Source organism: Nuphar pumila, chromosome 11 (assembly GCF_984573655.1).
Source record: "Nuphar pumila chromosome 11, dmNupPumi1.hap1.1, whole genome shotgun sequence".
NCBI classification, from domain to species: domain Eukaryota; kingdom Viridiplantae; phylum Streptophyta; class Magnoliopsida; order Nymphaeales; family Nymphaeaceae; genus Nuphar; species Nuphar pumila.
The window spans coordinates 19561160-19589149 of record NC_143259.1 but is presented as its reverse complement, the minus strand read 5'-3'; the positions used below and the strand labels follow the sequence as shown (position 1 = coordinate 19589149).

Genomic DNA, 27990 nt, shown 5'->3' with positions numbered 1-27990 from the left:
AATCAAAGGTCTGACAATGTGCGGTTGGTGATGGTAGGTTTTTCTCTTGGCCCAGCCAAAAAAGTACAAGCACAATTCCAGTTCTCAGTGATGCAGAGAACCTGCTTTTATGGGACAATCTAGTCTCAGAATCTGGTCACAACAACCGGCACTACACAGGCTAGTCTGGGTGAAAATAGGCCTAACCTTCCGACTAAGTTGGCCAGCATGAAGCTAAACTATTGCACAAACTTAACCAGAGTCAATAACAGGGAAGGAACAGAAATAACTAATGTATTGACATGCTACGGGTTAACAATAGGGATGACAAATGGATCGGATATATCCAATCTCTGACCCAATCCTGAATCTGACTAGTCGGATTTGGTTAAGAAAACTGAACCGGTTAGTAATCAGATTCGGATTCCATTTAAGATTTCACAACTGAACGCGATGGATAAGTCCGAGTACATGCACTTTTTGGGATTCACTATTAGCTTTTTACCATTTGGATCCAAATACAGATTCGAGTCTTGTTAGTCGGATTTGGTATTGGCCACATCCCACATGAATCCGAACCATTTACTAACTTACTTAACAATTCACTTCAATGAATCATCCACGCTTGATGCACTCAAGCGCCCCCAAGAGTTCCAAAATTGCCAGAACAGTTCTAGCAGCCACTCATACAGCCCAGAGAGTCCAGTGGAATGGACAGAGACAGAAAGGAAGACTTGTCAAGAGGTTTTTCATAACAAAATCTCATAATTTTTACTACAAAATCTAACTTGTACGTAATACAGATTATTTGGCATTCAGGTTGCATGACCTGAAGCTAGTTTAATCAATCAGATACAACACAAATGTACACCTAACAAAATTTTTAATTCTGCTCACAAGAACAAAAAAAGGCAAAATGGGAGGATGGAAAAAACAATTGAAGATACATAGATAGGAGGGGAAAGAAAGATCCGCCATTTCATGGAGATGGGCTTACAAACTAGAGAAAAAATCATAGTTCAGCTTGGAGTTTTGCACGGGAAGGTACAGAGAATGCCAGGTTTAGTATATACCCAAGAAGAATACCCACAAGGCCAACGATGGCCACGAACTTTAACGAGAAACCAGTGTTATCCTTCTGCATTTTTCTTTTCCTCAAGATCTCCTGAAATGACGATCACAAACAAATCAAATGTCACAGAAAAAACAGAAATTCAAGTACTATGCAATTAGATGTTGGCACATACATATATGTTGGATCTGGTTTAAGGGAATTTGATATCTCAATATCAATATCCAAAGTTTAATTACAAGAAAAAAAATGAAAAAGAAAAAATGGCAATGCAGTATACCAGCTCTTGTTGCAAATTTTTATGTTGCGTGCGAGCAGCATCCCTTTCCTCCTTTAAGCGCACCACAACCGGGCTCTGCAACAGAAACGTTTAACATGGTACTTAAAAAGAAAAAAGAAAAAAGTCAAGAAGAAAATTAAGACAAATGTTATAACTACATGAAACAAATATGATAGACCAATGAACCACGCTTGAAAAGACTAGTTTCAATGTTTCTTTGTATGGTTAAACCACCACCACGGCCGCCCAACAGTCAAATTACATCATTTACTGGTTTTACCAGAACATGCAAAGTATTATTTTCTAATTCACTTTCAAATAAAAAGTCATGGAGTTACTATATTAAAGTGATAGCTACAAAACATCATTTTAATAGATAAAAAATTTGGTGGCAAACAGGACCTTGTCTTAATAGCTAAAATAGAATGATGACAAACAACTTATTGCCAAAAGGTGTTGATTGTTGGCATTCTACAAAACAAAACCGGAATGCAAGAATACATACCGGTAGACGCCATTGATGAAACGAGCGTACGTGGGTGCTTGGCGTTCTCCTCAGCCTATCGATGCCCACGATGAGCCCATGCCGTCAAGTCGATGGTAAGCATGACCCTGAACCCAATTGAGAAAAAAGAGGACACACTTTGGTTGTTCTCATCAAGCAACCAGGCCTCTTTTTATAGACTTATAAGAGAAACTTGTAATGGAAGGTTACTACTATCGGTGGTTACCCTGCATGGGCAGTTGTAGTAACTACCCTGTAACTCCCATGTGTCATGTCAACCCATGATGTACCCATGTCAAACTGGGTTACATCAGGTTAGATCCCATCCATATTCCTATTAGAGCACGTGTGTATTTAATTATTAAAGTTATAGATGGATATTGGATCTGGTTTTGGATCCATTGTTATACAATATCTTAAATGTATACCATGTTGTAAATACCCATTAGATATAAGAGTATTCTTGTAAAGCGTATTAGGGCACTCCTTTTATTTTAATAACATTGATTCACGTCCTGCTGTGTGTGGGCGATTTTCTCCAAGGCAATTTCACTTTCTCCTCTACTTTTTCTTCTTTCTGATTGCAGCAGGCACCGGTGGTTATCTCCCTCAATTTTTGACATGGTATCAGAGTGGGATCTGATCCCAAGGGCTGATTTTATTCCAAAAGGTGTGTCCCCAGAGACTTTCGTCTTCCAAGTCATCTTTCTCTGCCCTAATCTTTCTTTTTTTCCAGTTTTCTTTTCTCTATCTCAAATCTTCTTTTTTCGTCTCTAATCTCATATTGGAAATCTATTTCTACTTCATCTGCTCTTCTTGTTTTCCTGGCATCATCCTTTCTACACGTGCATATCTTTCGCACATTTCGTTTTTCTTTCTTTCTGCCCCTGACATAAAAAAAAATGTTTAATTGATCAGATCTGGAATCCTTCTGAAGTCTGCATATTGATCAGTGCCTGCCCTTCTTTTCTCTTTAATCTACAATTGATAGATCTGTTTGTTTTATTGTATTATAATCAAATCGAATCATATTCAGATATGTGTTCTTATTCCTTTTGATTTTCGCTCTTTTCTTCTTGACTCTGTTCCTCTTCCTTATACATTCTTTTATTGATTTTGCTGCAAGCAGTGTTTTAAAACTCGCCGAGTCAACTCGTTGACTCGGCTCGGCTCGGCCCTCCAGCAAGTCAACCCGGCAAGGCAAACTCAGTTAGCCAAAACTCGGGCTTGACTCGGCCTGACTCAGGCGAGTTTTGGGATGTTTGAAATTTGTTTTTTGAGTTTCAAATTACAGTTTCGAAATATATAAGTACATATATTTTAACAAGGGTTACCCCCAGATTTTGTATAAAAAAGAAAATAAAAATCATTTAAAGATAAAAAAGCATTTAAATCCATAGAATAAAATCGCCATGTTATTCGAACTACTGTTCACCCTGTGTTATCAACTTATTCTAGCAAAATATTTTAAAGAAATGATTCTCACTATATATGGAGGGTCAACTGTGCCTATGGGAAGTCACATTTAGGTTTCATCATCCATTTATTATGTGAACAAGCATTGTACATATTCAAATATTAGTAGTCTTTTTATAGTTGTGCCATTAATATATTTTCTGCATAGTTTTATACATGAGAAAATTGCTTATTTATGTTGATATTAGGCATTTTGTAAACTTTCAATATGCACATATATCCCTATTTTACATTTATGGATTTGTTAGAGAGGGAATTAAAACTTTTAAAACAAGCTAGCATATATGATTGGCCATTTTAGGAACCTTAGGTAGTAGCAGACTGAACTCATGGTGACCAAATCCTCTAATTCAAGTCATGAATTAGTCAAAGTGCTTGTATAGATATCAAATTCAATTATTCAAGCAAACCTCTATAGCTCTTTGCAGCTGTTTTTATATTCTTACAGACATTTGGAGACTTTGTTTACTCAAAAACATGGTTTCAGACAAATTATATATTGTTTTTCTTTTAAAATCAAAAGTTAACAAAACCCGGTCCGAGTCACCGAGTTGACCCGCCGAGTCATGAGTCAATAAAGAACGAGTTGAGTTCCGAGTCACGGGTTTTAAAACCTTGGCTGCAAGTCGACAGCATCATAAAGTGCCTTCCACGCCATATTGCATTTGCTGTGTGTGTCTCTCATTTTGAATCCTATTGCAGCCTTACAGTCTGAATTTGCTTATACAAATCAGATTTAATATTTTATCCCAAAAAAAAAGGTATTAATATCAAGAGGGAAAGTTAAAGTCTCTTGAGAACAGCAACTGCATAGAACTATACACACAGCCTGCCTCTTTTGGTTGATTTACTATACACATAGTCTGCCACCTTTGGTTGATTTTTCTTTACTTTTTTTTTTCCTTTTTGTCAATCATGGATTCTTCCTCTCAAAACTGTATTTCCTCTAATTTACCTGGTCAACTCGTTTCTTAAAAACTTACCGCTTCCAACTTCTTGACTTGGAAAAGACAGATTCTACTTTTCATTAAGAGTCAAAGTCTCTCTGGACACCAGAATGGATTAATTTTAGCCCCACCAGAGTATGTTGCACAGGAAATTAAGGATGGAAATGGAGTTGTCACTACAGGGCAAGTGCCAAATTGAGCTATTTGCATTGACTCCTTATTTTGGTAAAAGTAGCGTTGTTACTGGAGATGGATCTCACACCCTATCACTCATGTTGGAAATGTTATTGTTCCTTTGTCTAGTTCTTCAAGTCTTCAACTTTCTAATGTCCTACATGCTCCAAATATCAAGAAAAATATTGTCTCAGTTTCCAAACTTGTTGACCATACAAATTCTTCTCTTGAATTCACTCTATCTTCTGTTTATGTCAAGGACCTACAAACGAAGGAGGTGTTCCCTAAGGGAGAATGACGTGAAAACATGTACGTCTTCCAAGAGGATCCTTTTACTCATGTTCGTTCAGCCTTGAAGCAACCTTCTCAGTTTATATCGTCTCAAAATGTTCGTGTCTTGAGTTTGGATGAATGTAATAAGCCAAATCTTTGGCATTCACGCCTTGGTCATTGTAGTCGGGTTTTTGTTGAAAGGCTTGTGTCTAATGGTCTTCTTCTTGAGTCTGTTTTAAATTTCAAGTAGGATAATAAAAAATGTTCAAGTTGTCAATTATGTAAGAGTCATGTTCTTCATTTTTATTCAATAAATGAAAGAGATTCAAGGCCTTTTGAAATTGTTTGTTCCGATGTGTGGGGACCTGCTGCCGAATCCTCTCATTCTGGCAGAAGATATTATGTTATTTTCATTGATAATTTCTCGCGTTTCACATGAATATACTTCATGAAAAATAAATCTGAAGTCTTTCGGATTTTCTGTCATTTTCATAGTTTTGTTAGAAATCATTTCTCTTGTAATATTTTACATTTTCAATGTGATAGTGGGGGAGAATATTCCTCTCGAGACTTTGTCAACTATTTCCAAGATAATGGAATTAAGCGTAGAGTGTCTTGCCCACATACGCCTCAGCAAAATGGCATTGCAGAAAGAAAGCATTGCCATATTGTTGAAAGCGCTATGAGCACAATACATGAAAGTCGTCTCCCAATGAGCCTATGGATTGAAGCTTTTCATTCAGTTGTTAATATTATAAACTGCTTGCCCATGACTATTTTGGACAACAAATCTCCACATTTTGTTTTATTTGGAAAGCATCCTATCTATGATGATCTACGGGCATTTGGTTGTGTATGCTATGTTCATATTGATGTCCCTTTGCGTAATAAGTTTTAGACTAAAGCAACAAAGTGCCGGTTTGTTGGATATGCGGATGATTACAAGGGCTACCAGTGCTATGATCCTGCCAATAGACAAATTAAAGTATCCAAAAACATTATTTTTTATGAAAATGATTTTGAAAATGAAGAAGATGCTTTTACTAAGCCCGAGACCAACACACTCTTATATGATCCGTGGCTCAACATGAGTATTTTTTCTGGAGTTGGCGGTGAAAGCTCTCACTCTTGTGTACAGGAGCCACCACAACATCTTGAGGCAGAAAATCTGACTTTCACAAATGTCAATAAGTTTACTTGTCATGTTTATACAAGAGAAAAAAGAGACACGTTTTTCTCTGAAGATACAGGACAAGGTCTTTCTTCTTCTTTTTCAGCCGACTCTGACCCAATCAATCCCATCCCAGAAGCACCATCTGTCAGACGATCAGAAAGAGTTTGTCATCCCATCGAGAGATGGGCCAGCTATGAGAATTTTACTTTGGACTTTCAATTATTTTTATCTCAAATTGAGAAGGAACGTGAGCCTATCAATTTTCATCGAGCTATCAACTCTAAAAAATGGATTCAGGCCATGAATGAAGAAATAGAGGCATTGTATCAATGTCAGACTTGGACGATAGTTCCTAAACCTTGAGATAAGAATGTTGTCGGGTCTCGATGGGTATACAAAATCAAATACAAACCAGATGGGAGTGTGGAACGATACATAGCGTGCCTTGTAGCAAAGGGATTCGCACAAGAGTTTGGGCAGGACTACGATGAAACTTTTAGTCCCGTTGTGAAGATGGGAACGATTCGTATTATGCTATCATTGACTGTCCATCATGGATGGGGGATGAATCAATTAGACGTAAAGAATGCCTTTCTTCATGGACACTTGAAGAAGTTTACATGGAGCAACCGCCAGAATTTACTGAGGGAAATCCTAAAGATTATGTTTGCAAATTGGAGAGAGCTCTCTATGGCCTGAAACAAGCATCTCAGTCTTGGTTTAAAAGCTTCTCTTTAGAGATTCAAAAGCATGACTTCTATCAATCTCAGTTGGACCATTTCCTTTTTATCTTCCAAGGTATGGGAATTACTACATTTTTGTTGATATATGTTGATGATATAGTCATTACAGGGAGTAGTGCAAGTCATATTCAGCAAATTAAAGATCTCTTGAGTCAGAGATTCAAAATGAAGGATCTTGGGCACCTTCACTATTTCCTTGGAGTAGAAGTGGATAAACGAGGGGGAGGGGCTGACCTTGACTCAACACAAATACACGATGGATTTGTTGGAAAAGGCTGGGATGAAGGACTGTAAACCCTTAGCCACCCCGAGTGTGCTTAATCAAAAATTAAGTACGCAGGATGGAGAGTTGTATCATGATCCAACAAAGTATCCGAGTCTAGTGGGAATGTTACAATACATGACTTTCACTAGACCTGATATCACGTATTCAGTTAATCAAGTCTCTCAATTCATGCATGAGCCAAGAACGAGACATATGGAAGCAGTGAAACGAATATTAAGATACCTAAAGGGCACTATTGAGGATGAGCTCTTATATTCCAAAAGTCACTATCAGAAGCCCTTCCATGACATTTATGTTTATAAAGATGCAGACTGGGCAGGGGATCCAGATGATAGAAGGTCAGTTTCATGACATTGTGTCTTTATTGGACCTAATCTTGTCTCTTGGAGTAGCAGAAAGCATAAGGCAGTGGCTCGGTCTAATACAGAGGCTGAATACAGGGCAATGGCTGCTGCTACAACAGAGGTAACATGGATTAGGCATATGTTGACAAAGCTACAAGAGCCGATTTCTAATTGTATGCTTTTATGTGACAATCAAAGTGCCATTCGGATTTCCCTCAATCCCATACATCATGGCAAAACCAAGCACATTGAAATTGATCAACATTTCATTCGACAAAAGATTGAAGATGGAGAAATTGAGCCCCATTGTGTCAGAACAGAAGATCAAATTGCAGATTTGCTTACTATAGGGCTCACGAAATGTCGGTTTTGGTTTTTGAAAAGCAAGTTGTCCATGATACAACACCATGCACAACTTGAGGGGGGGTTATTAGAGCAAGTGTGTATTTAATTATTAAAGTTATAGATGGATATTGGATCTGGTTTTGGATCCATTGTTATACTATATCTTAAATGTATCCCATGTTGTAAATACCCATTAGATATAAGGGTATTCCTATAAAGCGTATTAGGGCACTCCTTTTATTTTAATAACATTGATTCACGTCCTGTTGTGTGTGGGCGATTTTCTCCAAGGCAGTTTCACTTTCTCCTCTATTTTTTCTTCTTTTTGATTGCAGCAGGTGCAGATGGTTGTCTCCCTCAATTTCTGACAATTTCAACATTCTCCCACTTGACCCATTGACATGGAAAAAACACTTCACTGTTATCTTAATTCAATTTCCATGTGGGTTCAGATGTTATCCTATATCACAAAAATGAATCATACAAATCATGAAGATGAACACTTCTTTATGAAATGTCATATTTTCATGCACTACAATATAATTCATTTCCAGTGTTTTAACAAGTTAAGAATACCTTTGTGAATATGTTGGTCTCTAACTCATTCTATTGGTCATTTAATATTGTTATTCTGCTATTCTCACTAACCAAACGAGAGATCCTTTATGAAGAATCAACAATACACAAAGTCATAGAAAATCAATTTAACTTAACAAATATGATCACATATAACCATAATGTATTGTCATACATCAGAACGAATCAAATACACACATCCCCTTTACATGTTGGGAATATAATCCCGATGCTAGCCATTTAGTAAGATGAACCGTAGTAATTTCCTTCATACTAATTATATCAATAGATACTAGATGATTCTCAGTCCTTTCTTTAACAACAAAATACTTTAACTCTATGTGTCGACACAAGGTTGAGCTTTTGTTGTTATTCAAGAAGGACACAGTAACTTCATTATCACATAAGATCTTTAGTGGCCTCCCAATAGAGTCCACTATACCAAGATCCACAATGAAGCTTCTAATCCATATGGCCTGAGATAAAATCTCGTATAGATCAATAATTTTTGCCCCCAATGGCTTTCAGAAATTTCTTCATTGTCCTGCAGTGAGAGATGGTACCTCGAATATTCTTAGCCACTCGCGATTATAAAGGCAACATACTAAGATTATTCGAGCACTCCCACTTCTCATAGACATCCTTTTAAGCGCTCTCACTTTTCATAGACAGCCTTCTGAGCGACTGTTTTATTTTCCATACGGGTAAAAGATTAAGCTCTATGAGAGATTCATATTGAAAAGGTAAATATGAGATCCCTTATTATTTATCATTTTTTAGACAAACATAATTGAGCCATTATCGTTCCACTTTAGTGGAAACGACAATACTCATAGTTACTCCGTCTCCTCAATTCACAAGAAATTGATTTCAATTGGTGAAACTAGTAGATCATGTAACTAGGGACAATTCAACACTATATATTTAGGTACGAACATGCTTCATGGGTTGGTATACACATCTACTATTACACCCAATGTGAATTTGGAACACAATGACTTACTTTTGGATAAAATCATTGTTTCATAAAATCACACATAATCATAATACCGAATCTTAACACGGTCCAAAGAATCCTCAATTAACACAACTCAGATTACTTTGGTGATTGCATGAGTCAGGTGATCGAGATCTTTTACTACAAACATATTCGTATTATGGAGCATGCCCATGCACACATGATAATGCATGTATATTCATGACAAAATATGTATTATATCATAAAAAATATAGGTTCATGCTTCAACTTATATGCATAAATAAATTTTGATTAAAACACATTACAAATATCATGAATTGAGTCATAATTCATGCTTAAATATCATGCATGACTTTAAATAATCATCAAATGCATGTAAAAAGTCATGTTTTCATGATAATAAACACTTATAAAGCAAGAAAAAATAACAAATACATGCTCTTTTGGGTAAAACCCGAGGTCTTCATGCTAGAACCGGCCTGAAACGGCCCTAAACCGGTCAACTAAGGTCTGAACCGATTCCGAAATTGTCGAAACAATCTGAAACATGTACAAAAGCCTATAAATCCTTAAAACTGAATGAAAAGATCCATATTCATTCACTGATTCATGAAAACATGGTCTCTAAAAAGGGCTTTGAACTGGTCCCAGAATGCCCCGTATCGGTCACAGAACTGGTTCATGTGTAAATAGTACATGGACCCTATTTCAGACTTGATTCAATTCAATCTGGATCCAGATCCAGTTTCAATGGATCCTAGGTCGGATCTCCCTGGTTCGGATCCAGTCTGAATCCAAACCCATAATGACCGAGTCCCGGGTCGAATCCCACGATCCAAACCCGATCTGGATCTAGATCCATAAATATTCTAGGTCAGATCCAGATCTTGGGTCTGGTCTGTCCAGATCTTGGGTCTGGTCTGTCCAGATCAGACCCAAACCCGAAACCATTTATGGTTTTGGGTCGGATCCGAATCCTCAAACTGATTCAGATTTGAACCTAATCCAAACAACACCCGGGTTGGATCCAGGAACTCAACCCGGTCCAAAACCAAACTCGATCCATAATGGATTCGGGTCATATCCGAATCCTGGGTTCGGTTTGTCCCAATCAGAGCCAAAACCACAAATGGGTTTGGGTCAGATCCAAATCCTCAAACCGATCCAGACGTGGACCCGATCCAAACAGGACCCGGATCGGATCCAAGTTCTTGTCTCGGTCCAGACCCAAAACCAATACATAATGGATCCAAGGTCAGATTTGTCTGGATCAGACCCATAACCCAAATGGGTCTGAGTCCAGTACAGGGATTAGGTAACCGATCGACCAGGAAACGGATCTGGTTCTCTAGGTACGGGTCTGACCCATACAACAGGTCCAAACCTGATCCACCCAATCCATAACGGATCCGGCTCCGCTCCAGGATGAGCGGAGACCCGATCCACACAAATCGGGTCACCCGTTAGGTCAGGTTCCACTGTACATTGCTATAGTGGAACCCGACAGGCATTCAGTTTTCTAGATAAACTGAAGGGCACGTCGCCCCACAATGCCCCGCACTCTGGGCGACCACCGGCACCAGTGGTTCTGTCGGCGAAGGCCACCCCACGGCGACTGTGTGTCGCCGAAGTGTCCTCCTCACAGGCGCTGGCAAAAGGTAAGGGAAAGGGTTTCAGTTTTCTTTTTTTTATACAGGAGTCGTTGAGGCTGCCGTCGCCACCGACGGCTGGCCAAAGCAGTTGGTGACTACGATGGGTGGATAGTGACCAGTCACCGTCTTCCACCGCCGTTAGTTGGTGATTGCAATGGTCGGAAGCTTGCAAAAAACAAAAAAAGCCCCTTTTCCTGCTTGCAGTCACAGCAACTGTTGCCGGCCTCCAGTAGCGGTCCTGGATGCCATCGGCGACAGCGTCCCACCATCGGCATCAAAGCGTCTACCTGGAGGTCGGTGGTAGTAGCTTCTGCAGTAATGCCTCCAACCGCCGGCTGCCTGCAGCGGCCAGACTTGGATGTCGCCGGCAACAACGTCTTAATGTCGACGGCGACCTACACCGCCCAGACAGAGGCGTCCACAACCTCCGACGGCTAGCTGTGGACAACCACAACCCACTGCCAGTTCTTATGTAAGGTGGGCCCAGATGGGGTTGACCCCCTCCCACCTCAAACCAAAACAGTGGCAACCGCCCGGCGGCCGACTTGCTCGGGCGATGGCGAGGGCCAACTTCCGACGATCTGCTGTCAACCATCATGACCAACCTCACATGGGCAGTTGCAATAAATGCCCTGTAACTCCCATGAGTCATGCCATCCCATAATGTACCCATGTCAAACCGGGTTACATCAGGTTGGATCCGATCCATATTCCAACATTGATTACTATTCTCTCAAACCTAAAGATTGTGATGCCACGAAAGAAGAGCAGATTGATATTTCATATCAGATGAGAATGCATGGGACCAAATGCTTAACCTTATGAATGACCAAATTACAGAATTATGCATGGTTGCCAGTTGAGGAAGCGGGAGCGGGAAGCGATACGGGAAGCGGGAGCGGGAAGCGAGGCACTTTCAAAATTTTAGGAAGCGGGGAAGCGTGGGACCACTTAGGAGCGATTCGGGAAGTGTCTCGGAAGCGTCTCGGAAGCGACCTAGGAAGCGTCTCGGAAGCGAGGGGGAAGCGAAAAAAATAAAAATAAAAAATAAAAAATACAAAAAAATTGAAAAAAACAGGGGAAGCGAGGGGGAAGCGTGGGGGAAGCGAGGGGGAAGCGTGGGGGAAGCGTGATGGGAAGCGCGCTTCCCATTAAAGGGAAGCGCGTCCCCCCATTAAAGGGAAGCGCGTCCCCCATTAAAGGGAAACGCGCTTCCCAAAAAAGGGGGACGCTTCCCCCCACGCTTCGGAAGCGCGACGTTTCGCGCTTCCGAAGCGCGCTTCGGGGAAGCGCGCTTCCCCTTTTAGCTAGGCGCTTCCGGTAACTCTGGAATTATGTGATGTATATATACTTATAGTATATAACTTCCCCAACATTTAAGCACCCCACAACCAAAAAGAATCCAGGATTTCAGATGTTCAAAACTGCAGAATTGTGCGTTTGATCAAAGAATCACTGACACTATAAGCAGTAGAATAAATGGCTAGCAAGATGATTGACCCAGCCAAATATTCTTCTCAGACAACAAGACAATCTACCTCAATATGGTTACTGGCTTGTAAAATCAACATCTATGCAATTTCCCTTTTGTTGTGCATGAGTGCATGGGTACTTTAATGAATTACAGAAGGATGGGAACCAGGAAGGGGTTGGAGCACGGCATTGTTGTCAAACGCAACACAGTGGGAATGAAAAGAAAATCTCATTAAACTAGCAACCAGAAAATCTGTACAACTTCCATGGTAGTGTGAGCCTTATAAAATACTTTGCATCTGATAGATTGGTCAAATCCCTTATTCATTTTAGTCTTCCAACAAAACAGCAATGGCCAGTTTCTATACCATTGTGGGAAAAGAAATCCACCAGTCTTAGTTCAAATGGAAAAGGGGGAGATATAACTGCTATAAATTTCATTAGAATAGATTGAGGTAAAATATCCTGTGCATACAACTTAGGATTGGAACATTGACCACAATAATATCCATAAAAGATCTTTGGCACATAGTATATACGTATGCTTACAATGTACAGAACAACAGAGGTTCACCCAGAATTATCGTTTACAGTTCCACAAATTTTAAGATGCATAGTTAATCTTAACTCTCGTTTAAAAGGTGACCCGATAGGAAGTTTTATCAAAAGACTATTCTGATCATCAAGTAAAATGGTGAAATCTGCAAGTGACTAGCTTGCATAAATGACTCAAATAAATGATGCACACGGGGGTTGAAAATGGTTCAGATAAGGAGCTGATTGACAATTTTGGTCTCTCTGTGGACTTGATCAAATGCAACAGATGTGTGGAAAATAGGATAGAACTAAGATTCAGGTCTTAATCGTTTCCAATCATATGCAAGTCATATCTTTACCTAAAAGCTTATACGAAGTAGGATCAGAATGAATCTGACCCACATTTATCATGGTTGGTTCAATTTGGTCAAGGTGAATGCCTAGATCACCTTTTCATGATTCACTATGTTGATAGGGAGAAATTAGCTTATTTGACTACAAAGTTAGGCTTTTCACGTTTCTCTATGGCAAGATATACCCCTACATTTTATTCCATATATTACAGTTTTCATCATGAAAGTCCTCTAAAATTTGGTTTCAAAGTAGGAAGTACCTCTCAAGAGAAAAAACCTCCATGCAAAGTTGCAAACATCCCAGTGGAAAAGGCCATGTAGTAAGATCATATAGATCTGGACAATGAATCATTAATGACAATTGCACTGAAAGGTTAAGGGTAAAACAGTAAGTGGCCATATACATGATATGCTCAAAATAAGAAAATCAACCTGATTGTAATGCCTCAAGTTTGTTGGAACGTGATATATATGGTTGTTGGATCTTGTTGGGTCTGCGATTCAGATCCAATCCAGAGTGTATTTTAATGACTGATTTAATTTCCATTATTGCCCTTTTATTGTATATGGATGATGTTATTTTATTAAGGGCATTTATGTAACATTACTGATTGTAACAGATCCCTGTTATAAAGCAAAGAAAGACTCATGAGTATCAGAATTGGGAATCATGAGATTGCACCTCTATTCTCTGTCTCTAAGTTCTGCAAAATATTATGGTATCAGAGCATCTAAGGAATCAACTTGTGGTCATCGAGATCGGCTTGAAAAGTAAGTCAACTATATTTTTCTAAATCTTCTCGGCTTGAAAAGTAAGTCAACTATATTTTTCTAAATCTTCTCCTATCTCTTTCTTCTGTTTTGATTCCCAATCAGATTAGATCTGATCACATCAAATCTAATTTGTGTTCCATGTGCTTCTTAATCAGATCAGATCTGGTCACGTCAGATATGTTCTTCTTTTTTTTGTCTTTCCTTCTTTTTCTTTCTTCTTAATCAAATCAGATCATGTCGGATATGATTTGGCTTCTTGGTTTCTTCCTGGTTTTCAATCAAATCAGATCACGTCAGATCTGATTTGTAATCTTTTCTTCCTGTTACTTTCTTACTTATTCAGATCATGTTGGATCTGATTTCTCTGTTCAATTCATACTGCCTCGACCTTTAATCCATTCAGATATCATTGTGTTTCTTTAGGTCTATCTTATTGCCTTTTGTATTTGGATCTGTTTTGTTTTCATGAAAATAATCTGTTTAGTCTCTGTAAGCTTGCATACATACTTTTGATACAAGTTGTCTGGAGCCCAATTTTGCTGTTGTAGTCACTGTTATTCGTTATCAGCCAAAAAAAAAAACATGGCTGAACATTATAGAGTTATTTGCAGTGTATATTGCTCCTTTTAAAATATAGATGCAAACTATTCTCAATCCATTTTGTCCTCAAATTTTCTTAATCAGCTTGTGTCTGAAAAATTGACCAACTCCAATTTTCTGACATGGAAACGTCAAATTATCCCTTTTATTCGGAATCATTACCTCTCAGGCCATCTCGATGGGTCTGATTTGATTCCTCCAGAACACCTTATGCAGGACCAGAAAGATGACAATGGGGTTGTACTGACACCACCACAATAAAAAATCCAGAATATGTTACTTGGATGAGAAGGGATCAAGCCCTAATTGCATACATTACATCTACTCTGTCCCAAGAGGTTTTTCTTGCTATACTTGACAACTGTACTTCTGGGCAATTATGGTCACATCTATCGCACACTTACTCGCAGATTTCAGAGTTCAAAATTATGTTGTTGAAAACGGAGTTTTATAGCCTCAAGAAGGGAACCATGAGTATTATGGAATATCTTAATAAAGTAAAGTTTGTTACCGATCAACTTCCTCTAGTTGGTTCAGAAGTTCAGGAGAAGGAGATTGTGCAAAAAAAAATTCTCAGGTTGGGACCTGAATATGATGTGTTGTCCACTACTTTACAAAATCTCCAAGCATCTCCTCTTGATGATACAAGGGCAAAACTTCTCAATTATGAGAACACTCTTAAAAACTTGGCAGAGGAGACAAATGCAAGAGACTCGCATAAGGTATTCTCTATTGGTATGAGTGGTGGTAGGGAGAGGGGAAGCCAAAGGAGTGGCAGAGGACGTGGTCGTGGAGGAAATTAGGGAGGTCGTGGATTATTGCCCTTGCCAAATGCTCTTTCAATCAATCAAAGTAGAGGTACTCCCACTTGCTACATCTGTAAGAAACCTGGACATATTAAAGCGAGTTGTTGGTTTAAGAATGACCCAAGGTATCAATCATAAATGTCCTCTCAGAACAAAAATCAGAATAAGACCCATACTTCCGGACAGATAGGTGAATGATAAACTTCGGGAGGGCAAGGCACAATGGACAAGTAGTTATTGTTGACAAACTTTAGGTCTTAATCTCAAGCAAAATGATCAAGAGATGTGGTACATAGATTTAGGTGTTGCTAGCCACATCATTGGAGATTAAGGTAAGCTCCTAAAATTAATTTCTTATTCTGGTAATTCAAATATTATAACTGGTGATGGAACTCATCATCTCATTTCACAAATTGGAAGTGCTTCAATTCCTTTGTCAAATTCTATTCCTCTTAATCTCTCCAATGTATTCTGATCATGATTTAAATTTTTCATTATAAATTCAAAAACATGAGTTTTACATCACATAACTGTTGCATGAAGCTCTGAGAAACATATTGAAGAAATCAAAGGCATGCTAGGGAAAGTTTTAAGATAAAGGATCTTGACAAGCTGAAATATTTTCATGGTGTAGAAGTTGATAGAAAGGGGGATGAAATGACCTTAACACAACAGAAATATACTCTTGATATTCTGAAGAAAACATGTATGGTTGATTGCATGCAAGTCTCTATTAACTCCTACTCCAATTCATCAGAATCCGAGAATGGAAGATGGTGAATTATATGAGAATCCAACAGAATATCGCAGCATTGTGAGAATGTTACAATATTTAACTTTCACCAGACCTGATGTATATGCAGTTAATCAAGTATCTCAATTAATGCATCAACCAAGAGTCACTCACAAGTATCTCAATTTATGCATCAACCAAGAGCTATGTCACATGGGTGCGGGTGCGGGTGCGGGCACGGGTGCGGGTGCGGGTGCGGGGATTCGGCACTTCCAAAAAACCCGGGTGCGGGGGTGCGGCAGGGGCAAAAATGTAAATATATATATATATATATATATATATATATATATATATATATATATATATATATATATATATATATATATATATATATATATATATATATATATAAAAGGGAAGTGTATCACTTTGATCATCTTATCACAAGAGAAGGTGGTGATGTGGTCTTCCCAGATAATAAAATCATGCCACTGATGGAGTTTCCCGCTTATACAAAGTTAGGCCATATTTTGACATTTAGGGTAAAATGAGGGTTTTTATAATGCATCGTATCTCTCAAAGATAGTATTTCTCAAAGATGAATGTCATTCATGATATACCACTTCTAGCATGCTTGCACTGACAAATACTATTATTAGAGCAAAATGGTCTCTATACGAGCTGGAAAAGCTTCCAGTACAGTTCTGGGCTGTCAGCTGCTGTCAGCCCCTGACAGCAGATTTTTTTTAAAGATAAACAGCAGCTGCCTGTCAGCCCTGACAGACAGCAGCTGCCTGTCAGCCCTGACAGACAGCAGATTTTTTTTAAAGATAGACAGCAGCTGCCTGTCAGCCCTGACAGACAGCAGCTGTCTGTCAGCCCTGACAGACAGCAGCTGCCTGTCAGCCCTGACAGCAGATTTTTTTTTAAAAAAATTCAAATTCGCAAGCCCATTTCACAGGGAATTTTTTTTTTTTTTTAAATCCAAAAAACAAATGGACCTAAATGATCCTGGGTGCGGTCAACGCACCCAGGATCGGGTTGACCGCACCCGGTGCGACACCCGAACCCGCACCCGCGTCGAGTCGCGTCGACGCGGGTGCGGCACCCTGCTAGCCGAATCCCTGTGACATAGACCAAGAGTCACTCACAATGAAGCTGTGAAGAGAAACTTGAGATATCGCAAAGGCACGTTGGGAGATAGATTACATTATAAGAGGCGAAGTCAAAGGGAAGATATGTTTACGGTTATGGCCTTTTTTTATGCAGATTGGGCAGGAGCTCCAAATGAGAGAAGATCAATTCAAGGCTATGTCACATAGGTGTGGGTGTGGGTGCGGGGATGCGGCACTTTAAAAACCTTGGGTGCGGGTGCGAGAGGGAAAATATATATATATATATATATATATATATATATATATATATATATATATATAATGAGCTTGAGCTAAATGAGATAAATACGACCTGTTTTTCTTTTCCAAAAATGAAGAGAGACCACTATTTTTGTTTCAAAACTGAAAGTAATAGCATTTGAACTCTGGACCTATTGAGCCAAATTCAAGCTAACTCGTTTACAGAAAAATTACATCATTTTAATACTGCAAATAATATTTAAACTCTAAACCTATTTTGCAAGCCAAAAAATTGTTGCACGCATAATGATTTTCTATGTTTGTGTTTCATGCAGAAAATCACTGCACGCATAATCACGGAAGAGACGGAGAGCGAGTGAGAGTGAGAGACAAAGGTCGAGTGAGAGAGACAGAAAGAAGAGACAGTGAGAGACAGAGAGCGAGTGAGATTGAGAGATAGAGGTCGAGTGAGAGAGACAGAGAGAAGAGAGGCTGTGAGAATGACGGAGAGCGAGTGAGAGTGAGAGAGAGAGCGAGTACTTGAGGAGTGAGGAGGAGAGGTCGGAAGACGGCGGCAGCGGGAGAAAAACTCGGGCAAGAGAAAAATTAGGGCAAAAAAAGTTCCCCTAATCCTCCTCCCCTAAGCCATTTTCATCAGGCATTTTTTTGTCCGAAAATTGGACACAAATGACCCTAGGTGTGTTGACCGCACCCATGGTCCGGTTGACCACACCGGGTGCTACACCCGCGTCGCATCGCGTCGATGCGGGTGCAGCACCCGGTTGGCCGAGTCCCTGTGACATAGATTTAAGGATATTGTGTTTTTATTGGTGGAAATTTAGTCTCTTGGTCCAATAGAAAACAAAAGGCAATAGTGAGATCAAACACTGAAGCGGAATACAAAGCCATGGTTGAAGCATCTTCGGAATTTGCGTGAATTAGTTATTTGTTGTGTGATTTAAGTGAAAGGATTCCAAAATCAGTATTGTTTTGCGACAATCAAAGTGCTATCAAAATATCTTTTAATCTTGTCTATCATGGAAAGACACAACACAGAGATAGATCAACATTTTATTAGAAGCAAGATTGAAAATGGGAAATTAGAAGCTAAGTTTGTTGGGGCAGAAAATCAAATTTCTGATTTGTTTACGAAAGGGTTGACAAAGCAAAGGTTTTGGTATCTTAAATCCAAGTTGTCTATGGTTATCACCACACAACTTGAGGGAGGCTGTGGAACGTGATATATATGGTTGTTGAATCTTGTTAGGTTTGTGATTCAGATCCAATCCAGAGTGTATTTTAATGACTGATTTAATTCCCCTAATTGCCCTTTTATTGTATATGTCTGATGTTATTTTATTAAGGGCATTTATGTAACATTACTGATTGTAATTGATCTTTGTTATATTGCAAAGAAAGACTCACGAGCTGCATTGGGAATCCTGAGATTGCAGCCCTATTCTCTGTCTCTAAGTTCTGCAAAATATACTGGTATAAAAATGATATCTAAGTCAAGCAATAGGCATCAAATTAACCATGGAAATCATTAGATCAATCTATATATATATTCTAATATTCAGAGTAACATTGAACAATCTATGGTAGCTTCAAACATATAGCTAAACAACTCTAGTAGTTCAGTAACATATCATGATCTTATACCGCACACAAGTTTCTGTATGAGAAAAGAAATGCAAGAAAATGTTGCAGCTCACCTCCTCAAAGCTGCTTCCAGCACTGTGCATCTGCAATAAAAAAAATTATCTTCAGAAATTCAGGAGATCAATTCAAAAGCTATGAATATCAAAGGAAAAAAAAATATAAGCAGGTCTCACCGAGTAGCTATCACTACCATACTTTGAGCTCCTTGATGAGTGGAATAACAAATGGTCTTCTAAGATTCCTGGACCATTAGATGCATGTGGTGCAGTATAAACAACCCTAAGTTTGCGTTCTTCTATTTTCCTTTCACCATCTTTGTTGAACTGTAGAAAAAGAATACAATCACTAAATGCAAAATGACAAATATCAACACAAAGAAAGAAATTGATCAAAGAACAGTTTGTCATACTGTGTCAGGGGGAATATCATCTGGGTCTACACAAGGAGGCACAATGGCACTCTGCACAAGAAATTTATCCTTGCATTGCATATCAGGTGGATACTCCGGCTGTGCTTGAAGGGTAACTAGAATTTCAGAACCACAAGCAAGAAAAAACAAAAGATCAAAGAAAGTAGTGAAATATTAAAAACCATATTACAAGAAGTTTAAATACAATTGCTACAAGCCAATTCATTACCTAAAATAACAACCGAGTCCCATGGTTGTATAACGGCAGTATTAGGACGTACAAAGTACTTTTTTGGTGCAGTCGTCTTGACCTATCCAAGAAAAAAAAGGTTTATGAAGTTCCATTAGTTTCCTAGTAAACTTAGCTAAAGGACAACCATCATAAAGAATCAGCGGGTGATCACAGGCTGAACAATGATAACAAGATAACGATGCACCCCTATCCTAGCAACGTTACATGCATACTTTGCATGGTATCATCACTCTTTGCATGTAGGGGGTTGTGTTGAGTCCATCAACATGGTGGATCAGGACCACATGGGCCCCATCCTGGAGTTTGTCTCATAGCTGGAGTGACCATGATCAAATCTCACTCTTAACAGAAAAACCAGGAGATGACAATAAACACTTCTTTAATTTGCTTTTAATGGTATCCGACCTGTCCATTCCCCACCCTCACGGAGTAAGGAGCTCCTCACTTATCCCATTTACTATAAATATTGAGTCTTGAGTCTCATGCCACCTCCCTTTTTGAGAAGCTTGGCTGATTGAGATCCAAGTCTCCCTCTCCTCAAGAATCTTGACTAATTGAACCTTGAGCCTCTCTCTCTCTCTCTCTCTCTCTCTCTCTCTCTCTCTCTCTCTTCTTGGTCAATGGTCGCCTTATCTTCTGTGATGAGCCACTCCTTTCCCTCTCCCATAAGAAACCCAAGGTTTTCTTTTCTTCCTGCCTAACCTATTCCACGAAAGCTCACCTTTTCATGGTGCTTAATCCATGAGGAAGAAAAAACCTTTTGATTTTCTTCCAAATCATCTTCTTCTCCCTTCTTTCTGCAGAGCAAACCTTCTCCTTTGCTAACTGAATTTAGAAGTTAAAATATGAGGAGCCATTTCAGTGAAAGTTGAGAAAATGGTCATAGTCAAAATAAGCATTGTTTGTTATGTTAAGCAAATAAAATTCTTTTTATGATCAAGTGTGCTGCTGCAGATGTAGTGCAGGTAGTATCATATTTCTTCATTTTTATTTATTCTATTTCTGTATATGCTATCTTGTAAGAAAAGAAGATGGCCTTTGGTTGGAACACATGGAGTTCTTATGCCCTTCACGCCCTATGTTAATTAATGATCAATTTCAGTTTTAAGCAAAGTCACGGATATAGGTGATATTTTCAAATATTGTGATATTATCACTGTAATTTCAGCAAAATGATATTAAAAGGTAAAATATCACCAATTTAATTATATTGCGATATTCTCATGATATTATCAATTATTTTTACTTATTTATTTTCTACGTCTTAGATATATTTTTCTTCTTTCTTTTAATTTTTTTCCTTGTTTCTTTTATTTTATATGTAATTTATTGTCTAAAATGTTACTTTCTTATTTTTGTTATTCTTATTTTTTTTTAAGCCCCAAGATTTATCAACCTAACCTATAATATCACGAGAAGTTGCCTCACCAAGATATATCCGAGACCGATAATTGTGACAATAGTTTTAAGTACATTTTATTTCATTGCCATCCAGGATATCTCTATTACCAGGCAGTTATTTTTCTCCTCTTATCTTGTTCAGGGTCTGCTACTTTTCTATGGAAAATGGACTGTTAAGCTATTGTTTTCATTAGCTGGCAACTGTTGAGAGAATATCTTGTTAATATGTGTAGCTTGTTACTAGTGTAGCATTTTTATCTGATTTATGTAGAAAGCACACCTAGCAGTTTCTTCTGATTTGCCTTCTAACTTTTTTCCCATTATTCTGATTTTTACATATTCAGTTATGAATCTTTTACTTCTTTCAGCATGTTTCTATTAGTTACTTTGCAACTTTTTTCTTTGGTTGGCTCCTAAGTAGCAACTTTAATATGAATGGTGTTTGCTATGCCTGGGATTAATTAAGATATGGCAATAACATTAGGCATTCTATCAAAAGGTGAGCATTGATATTAAACTGTTCTTTTTTTCATGTGTGCTTGGCTGAGTTTGTCATATGATACCAAGCTGTTCATACTTGCTTTCTCTTGTCCATTCTCCATGCTTAAACACATAATAGCTTGAACACTCCATGGGGATGTCCTTGCACTATAATTATCAAACAGTTTTGTAGTCCTACACAAGGTTGCCAGACTAGAAAGTGAAAGTGGGAAACGATACGGGAAGCGGAAGCGAGAAGCGATGCATTTTAAAATGTATAGGAAGCGGGAAGCGAGAAATAAAAAAAAAAGCAATATAAGAATTGAATGGGAATTGGAATGGAATGCAAATAAAAACTAAAATAAATGTGATTATTCTTAAATTTCATGATTTTTTAGTGTAAGAATTAATTTTTTAACAAAATCTAAAAATAACGATTGCCAATTTAGAGAAAGCACATGGAGGTGAGTGAGAAGCGTGAGAGGAAACACATAAAAACATGAAAAGTAGAGTGAGAAAACATATAAGAAGAATGGATGAAGCGTCTGGAAAGCATAAGAGAAGCGTGGGAGAATCAAGTTTTCCATCAAATTTCGGAAGCGAGGAGTATCGCGCTTTCGAAGCGAGTTTCCTGGAAGCGGGCTTCCCACCTATCTAAGAAGCTTCTGGTAACTCTTGTCCTACAGCCTGCCATATCAACATCATTCTATTACAATAACACAGAGATTGTCAGATTTCTTTTTCAATGTGTAAATGTTTGCCAGACTATTTGTGAGTAGTTCTTCAACAATTTGTTCAAATTATGCAAAGTTTTTTTTTCTTTTTTGATGATTAGTGAGAATAGATGATTTGTATGTGCTTACTCAGAGATAGAAGCCTTAGATGCACTGGACCAATTATTGTTACAGTGAGTTTATCTGTATCCCGATGCTTTATATGGCTGTTGCACTTGCACTTGTGTGTGTGTGATTAAACCCATGCATGAATGTATGTATGTATTGCATAATTTTAGTCTCCTTTTAATTTCTAAAATCTCATAAAAAAGCATGACATTTTTGAAATAACATGGGGTGAGGGTGTGCCTGCACACACATGTTGCAGCAGGATGAGGCACATAGAGGAACTTTTGTCATTCAGATAAATTGCAAATAATAAACGACCAATACATTTAGAACTGTTATAATACCTTAAAAGCAACATGATATTCACTGTTGTTCACTAGTTTGAGATTGCAAAAACTTGGCTTGTCCAGCTCAACTGTCAACATCCATGCAGAGATTGAGATTAGTATACCATGGATATATGAATTCCGTATGATTTTGATGAAATGATCCAAATTATACCCCCATAAAAAATATAACATGAATAACTCTTGGAAAGGTATTTTGCCTTTGCTGAATTTAGTTAGCACATTTGTTAGCAATAAATACAACACCAAGAACTGAATCCTAAATCTTCCACAAACTTTGCATCAAAGAAAATGTAAATGATAATGTATTTCTCCAATAATTACAGAAAATATTAATACACCCACTTATAACAAACGTTTAATATATTTACTGTAACACAGATTAAAAGAAAAGTTTTATATTCCTAACCCCAAATGTGAAATACATACTGTAAGTTGCCTAATATCATACACTAAGATTTTTTTAATGGTTAAATTTTTTATCATAAACCAAGCTAAAATTCCTCGTCTTAAAGGTAACCTCATAAATAAATAATAAATCAAACTGTAAAATCAGCCACAATTAACCCCACATCTTACATCACAATGAAGTCAAAGTTACGAACTCACAATCATCGAAACAAATGAATCCCTGCATAGTTAAATCCTAAAATCGCTAGGTTTTACAACAATGTGCACGAAATCACACCTTTGTCCAAAGACTCCAAACAAACATCATAATAAACCCCTCATAAGTGCAATCACAATTAGGCAAAGAAACCTATATCTTACACAAACTTGTTTTAAGAAAAGACAATTACAATAGATCATATGCATCGATCTATGTCCTTTAGTTAACCTCAAATCTGCAATATACGTTAACCACTAGCTAAACTCACAAACTCACGATATATCAAATTCAGCCCTCTAGACGATACATAACCCCTATTCGATAATAACAAATGCAGAATCAGGGGGAAGTATTTGCTACTAATGAAGGTAAGGAACTAATGAGCTAGAAATCATGGGTGCAAGTTGTATCGACCCAATCTAACCACATAGATGTGTTCAGCATGGTTTGTTTGCCAAAGATCAAGCCTTGGATCATGCTTTTCTGACGTAAAAACGTGATTTTTTTTAGTTGATGAAATTTTGGCACATTGTGGGCCGTTGATTTTTTAACCTCTTTAAAAACCTAATTACTTGTCATAATCACATGATTCAAAACAAGTTTCCTACTAAATAAACCATGTAGATCACATCCGTAACATTTGATCTACAAAAAATTGGATTTTTTTTTGAAGAAAAGAGTGATTTCTACTCATTAGTTCTTTAAATTCTTCAGTAGCCAATATTTACCCCAGAATCAGTGGATCAACATATCAGATTAACCCTAAATTAGCTAGCTCTAGAAAAAAGACGATAAATCAACGTCATAAATACTTGATCCATAACAAAACCAGAAAAAAGGGTACTTCTTTCCCGAGCCTTAGAAATTTCTACATTCCACAAAATGAGCAGCAGATCAACCTCATGAATCAAAATCCAAAGCATAAAATCACAAAATCCTTGACAACTCGGAATGTATTATTCATGGAAATGAAGAGGGAAAAGAAAGAGAGCGTGGAAGATCAAGGCTTACACGGAAAGCTAAGCTCTTCAGGATGAACAGAGATCATCTGGCTCCCCATCGCTAAGATCTACGCGAAAGCCCTAATCTAATCCAAAATCTTCGTTTGATCCATCAATTTTAGGTTTCAAGATCCCGTCTGATAGAGAAATCGACGATTTCCCACGAGAAAAAACGAAAAAAAGGGAGAAAAAATAATGCCTTACGATGAGGGAGAAGAGGATGCCGTTTACGTGGTGTTAGTTCCAGAATTCACGGAGACTTCGCCCATTTATCAGAACCTTAAAAAGAACCCCCATCGGGCCTTCTCTCTCCTTCTACCGGAGGGAAAAAAATGGATTTTTTTTTTGTGTGAATTTTTTGTTTTCCCAGAATAGGGGAGGAGGAGGAGGAAATGCTACCCCATCTCCTGGTAGGGTACGGTGCGGGAAAGGAGAGCTGAACGTCTGGCCACGAATGACGGTCACAACACAAGACTCGCGTGAATCCCGTGCGAGGCGCCAAGAAGCCGAAATGGACATGGATATGGGAAGCAATCCTCCACGGAAGTGGATTAAAAGTTAGCACGAAGGGTGATGCGATTGTGAAAGCGTAATGAAAACGCCAAAAAGTAAAATGTGAAGAAAATGAAGAGAAAGACAAGGAGCAACCCGAGTGGAAAACAAAGAAAAAACTTGAGAAAATCAAAAGACAAGGATAAGGAAGCGAGCTTTCCCACGCTTAGGGGGCATTTGTTTCATGTCCTTTCCTATGAAAGAGGCTCTCTTTTTCCTAAAAATAGGGCTTCTTTCCTACCAAAGGGAAAACACATGTTTATGAGAAACATATAGTGAGACCCGTATAATAAATGCAAAAAAACAATTTTCCTGTAGAATTGGGTTCTTGTGCCTTCTCTCACGAGAAAGAACTTTTCCTCCAAAGTGGCTGTTCCAAAGAAAAGAGGCTTGGCTTGAGTGGGTGGAAGTGTAACACACACCCTTAAGGGATGGGTTCTCAGGTTCGAATCTGAACCGTTGGAATTGTGTTGGCAGTAAGGCAGGGGCTCCGACTTGTCTGGTAGGAGTAGCTAGTGCATGTCACCTTGTGTTGAGACGTTGCAGGTTCAAAACCCAATGGTATAGTTGTATAAGGGTCTGCCTAAGCCCAGCTTGGCCTTTAAAAAAAATAAAAACAGGTCAAGTATGGGGTAGGCTCATTCGGCAGAGGGCTATGTCACAGGGACACTATTTTGAATGTGTCCCTTGTGACATAAGCAGCTACAGACACCACACATACACTGTTAGTTTATTTTTTACTGATATTTTAATTATATTTTTAATGAAAATATACTTTTACTAATTAAAAATATTTAAAAATAGTTTTGTATTAATTTGAAATTTAAAAAGTCTATATCCTCCTGTCCTATTTTTTGAAAATTGCTGGAACTTGTGAGTCGAACGTGTCCTCGTGTCTATGAATCTTTGTGACAGCCACAGAGACGTCAACAACAACAACATGTGTCACATGGATACATCGATTTTTGTCCATGTCGTGTCTCTTTATATATTATATTCCCAATTGAAAGCTAAAAAATTAGCATGCCCCGTGTCCTTCTGAGCGTGTCCATGAGACACGAAACTGTAGCCTTGCATGATAATAGCACTTATGCAAGTGAATGCAAACAGGTCGGATTTGGTTTAGACGTAGACGATACTGAATCTGACTTAATTGGATCTAGTTTGAGTCGTAGGAAGAAAAGGCAAATCCGATTAGCTAATTGGGTATTATTCATGTAATCTGGTTGGAATAATTAATGAGTTCAGGTTCAGGCGCAGAATTGCATACTGAATCAGACTCCGATTATAACTAGATTCTACTATCTTTACCGATTTCGGTTAGTTGAAATCGGATTTGATCAAATATCTGACTTGAATCCAAGCCTTTTTGCATCCCTAGGTTCAACCATTTTCAGAAAAAAAAACATGTAGATATTTATTTCATTGGAAATAAAGAAAAAAACATTTGAATCCAGCTTCTGACAATGATTCTTAGGAGTATAATAAAATGGAATTAGGATCTAAGCCCAGGCTTTGGTTCAATGTAGCAGTATAAATGGATCGGATATGGCAGGATCAGTCTAAACAATATATCCAGACTTGAATAAGATACAATAAAATAGGGATGAATGTGATTCAAATTCTAGTTGGTAGGACTAGATCCGGAAAAAAAGAGTGTCAATGGATTGGATTTCATTTGCACCAAAGATAATCAAACAGAAATTTGTAATATGAATCTGAATCTGAAAACATCGAATTGAATGGCTCAAAATCCGATCTGACTAATACAGAATCGGATCTAGATTCTGAAATAAGGTCCCAAGTCTCTTTACTTGGGGCATTGCAGAGTTGGACAGAGGCAACACACAAGTTGGAGCCGAGCCTAGGCTCTGTTCGAATTCAGCTCTGTTCAAAATCACTTTGTCCAAGCTCAGTTCGTTTCTGAGCTCGAGCCGAGCTTAAACAAGATTTATTAAAAAATATTTTTGCGGAGGAGGAATTTGATCCTCAATCTCCTTAACATTAACCAAGGGACCTACCATTGAGCCAAAACATGTCTTTTTATTATTATTATTGTGGAAAAAGTTCTATGCATACTAAAAATTCTCAACTATAAAAGGATTATGCCCAAACCATTACAGTAACAATGCAGTTCTGATTTTTTTTGCAAAGATATTATATATATGGGGTTTGTAATGAATAGAGCCTTATCTAGTTTGTCGAGCCTTATCGAGCTCGACAGGTTGTTCAAGCTCAGCTCGATAGCTTGTTCGAGATTTATACACCGATTCAAGCTCGGCTCGATAGCTCGTCTGAGATTCTGGTTCATGCTTGGCTCATTTACGAAGCGGACGAGCCCGAGCCAGCTCGGTTCGGTGTGCATCCATAGAGGCAAGGGTCCAACCTTAAAGGCATGTTTAGAAGAGAAAAAATACTGTGAAAAGTGCTAGTGGGAAAGGGAAAATTTTCATTCATTGCAAACAATAAAAAAAAATCTGAAAAGGAAATTTTTTCTAGTTTGCCCTGTTTTTGTCATGAAAATTCTCGTCTCAGAGATGGAGAAAATTTTCCTATAAAAAAAGTTCAGTTTTGAGGGCAGCGTTCACCCTAATCAAAACACTAGCATTTTTCCTGCCTGATTTTCTCATGTCACACAAACAAGAGAAAATGCTCATACACAAAAGTTTTCATGAAAACTTCTCATAGGCAAAATTTCCTTTTTCTATGAGATTTTTTCCCACATCCAAAGGAACTGTTTGCATCCACAGAAAACTTCTGGTTTCCAGCAAGACACCCAAAAAAAGGCATTTGCTACTTTCCACAAGGAAAGAGACTGCAAGCTAACCATAATCTCCCTTTTCCGGGAACTCATTCCCGTGGGTCGGGGTCGGATTTGAGTTTCGTGGAAAGGAGCTCCGTGCAGAAGCCTGTTCTCCGTGGACAGGCAGACACGGCTAATAGGATACAACAATGTCAGATTCAAATTCAGGTTTGATGCAAATTACCAGACCTGAA

General features: G+C 38.3%; 1 protein-coding gene across 2 annotated transcripts; it reads right to left on the bottom strand.

The window, feature by feature from the left end:
• Positions 1-707: 707 nt before the first annotated feature.
• Positions 708-24939, bottom strand: LOC149822150 (vesicle-associated protein 2-1-like). 2 transcript variants are annotated; one of them, XM_089980136.1, is made up of 8 exons: positions 24452-24939; positions 22828-22898; positions 19737-19818; positions 19508-19623; positions 19272-19421; positions 19152-19181; positions 1332-1406; positions 708-1144 (listed from the first exon to the last, which is right to left on the bottom strand). In XM_089980136.1, exons 1-8 carry the CDS (start codon positions 24498-24500, stop codon positions 992-994), a joined length of 726 nt encoding a protein of 241 aa, XP_089836262.1. In that variant the 5' UTR covers positions 24501-24939; the 3' UTR covers positions 708-991. The 2 variants fall into 2 exon arrangements, with proteins under 2 accessions (XP_089836262.1, XP_089836261.1); XM_089980135.1 differs by lacking the exon at positions 24452-24939 and having other exon boundaries at positions 22828-23266.
• Positions 24940-27990: the final 3051 nt, after the last annotated feature.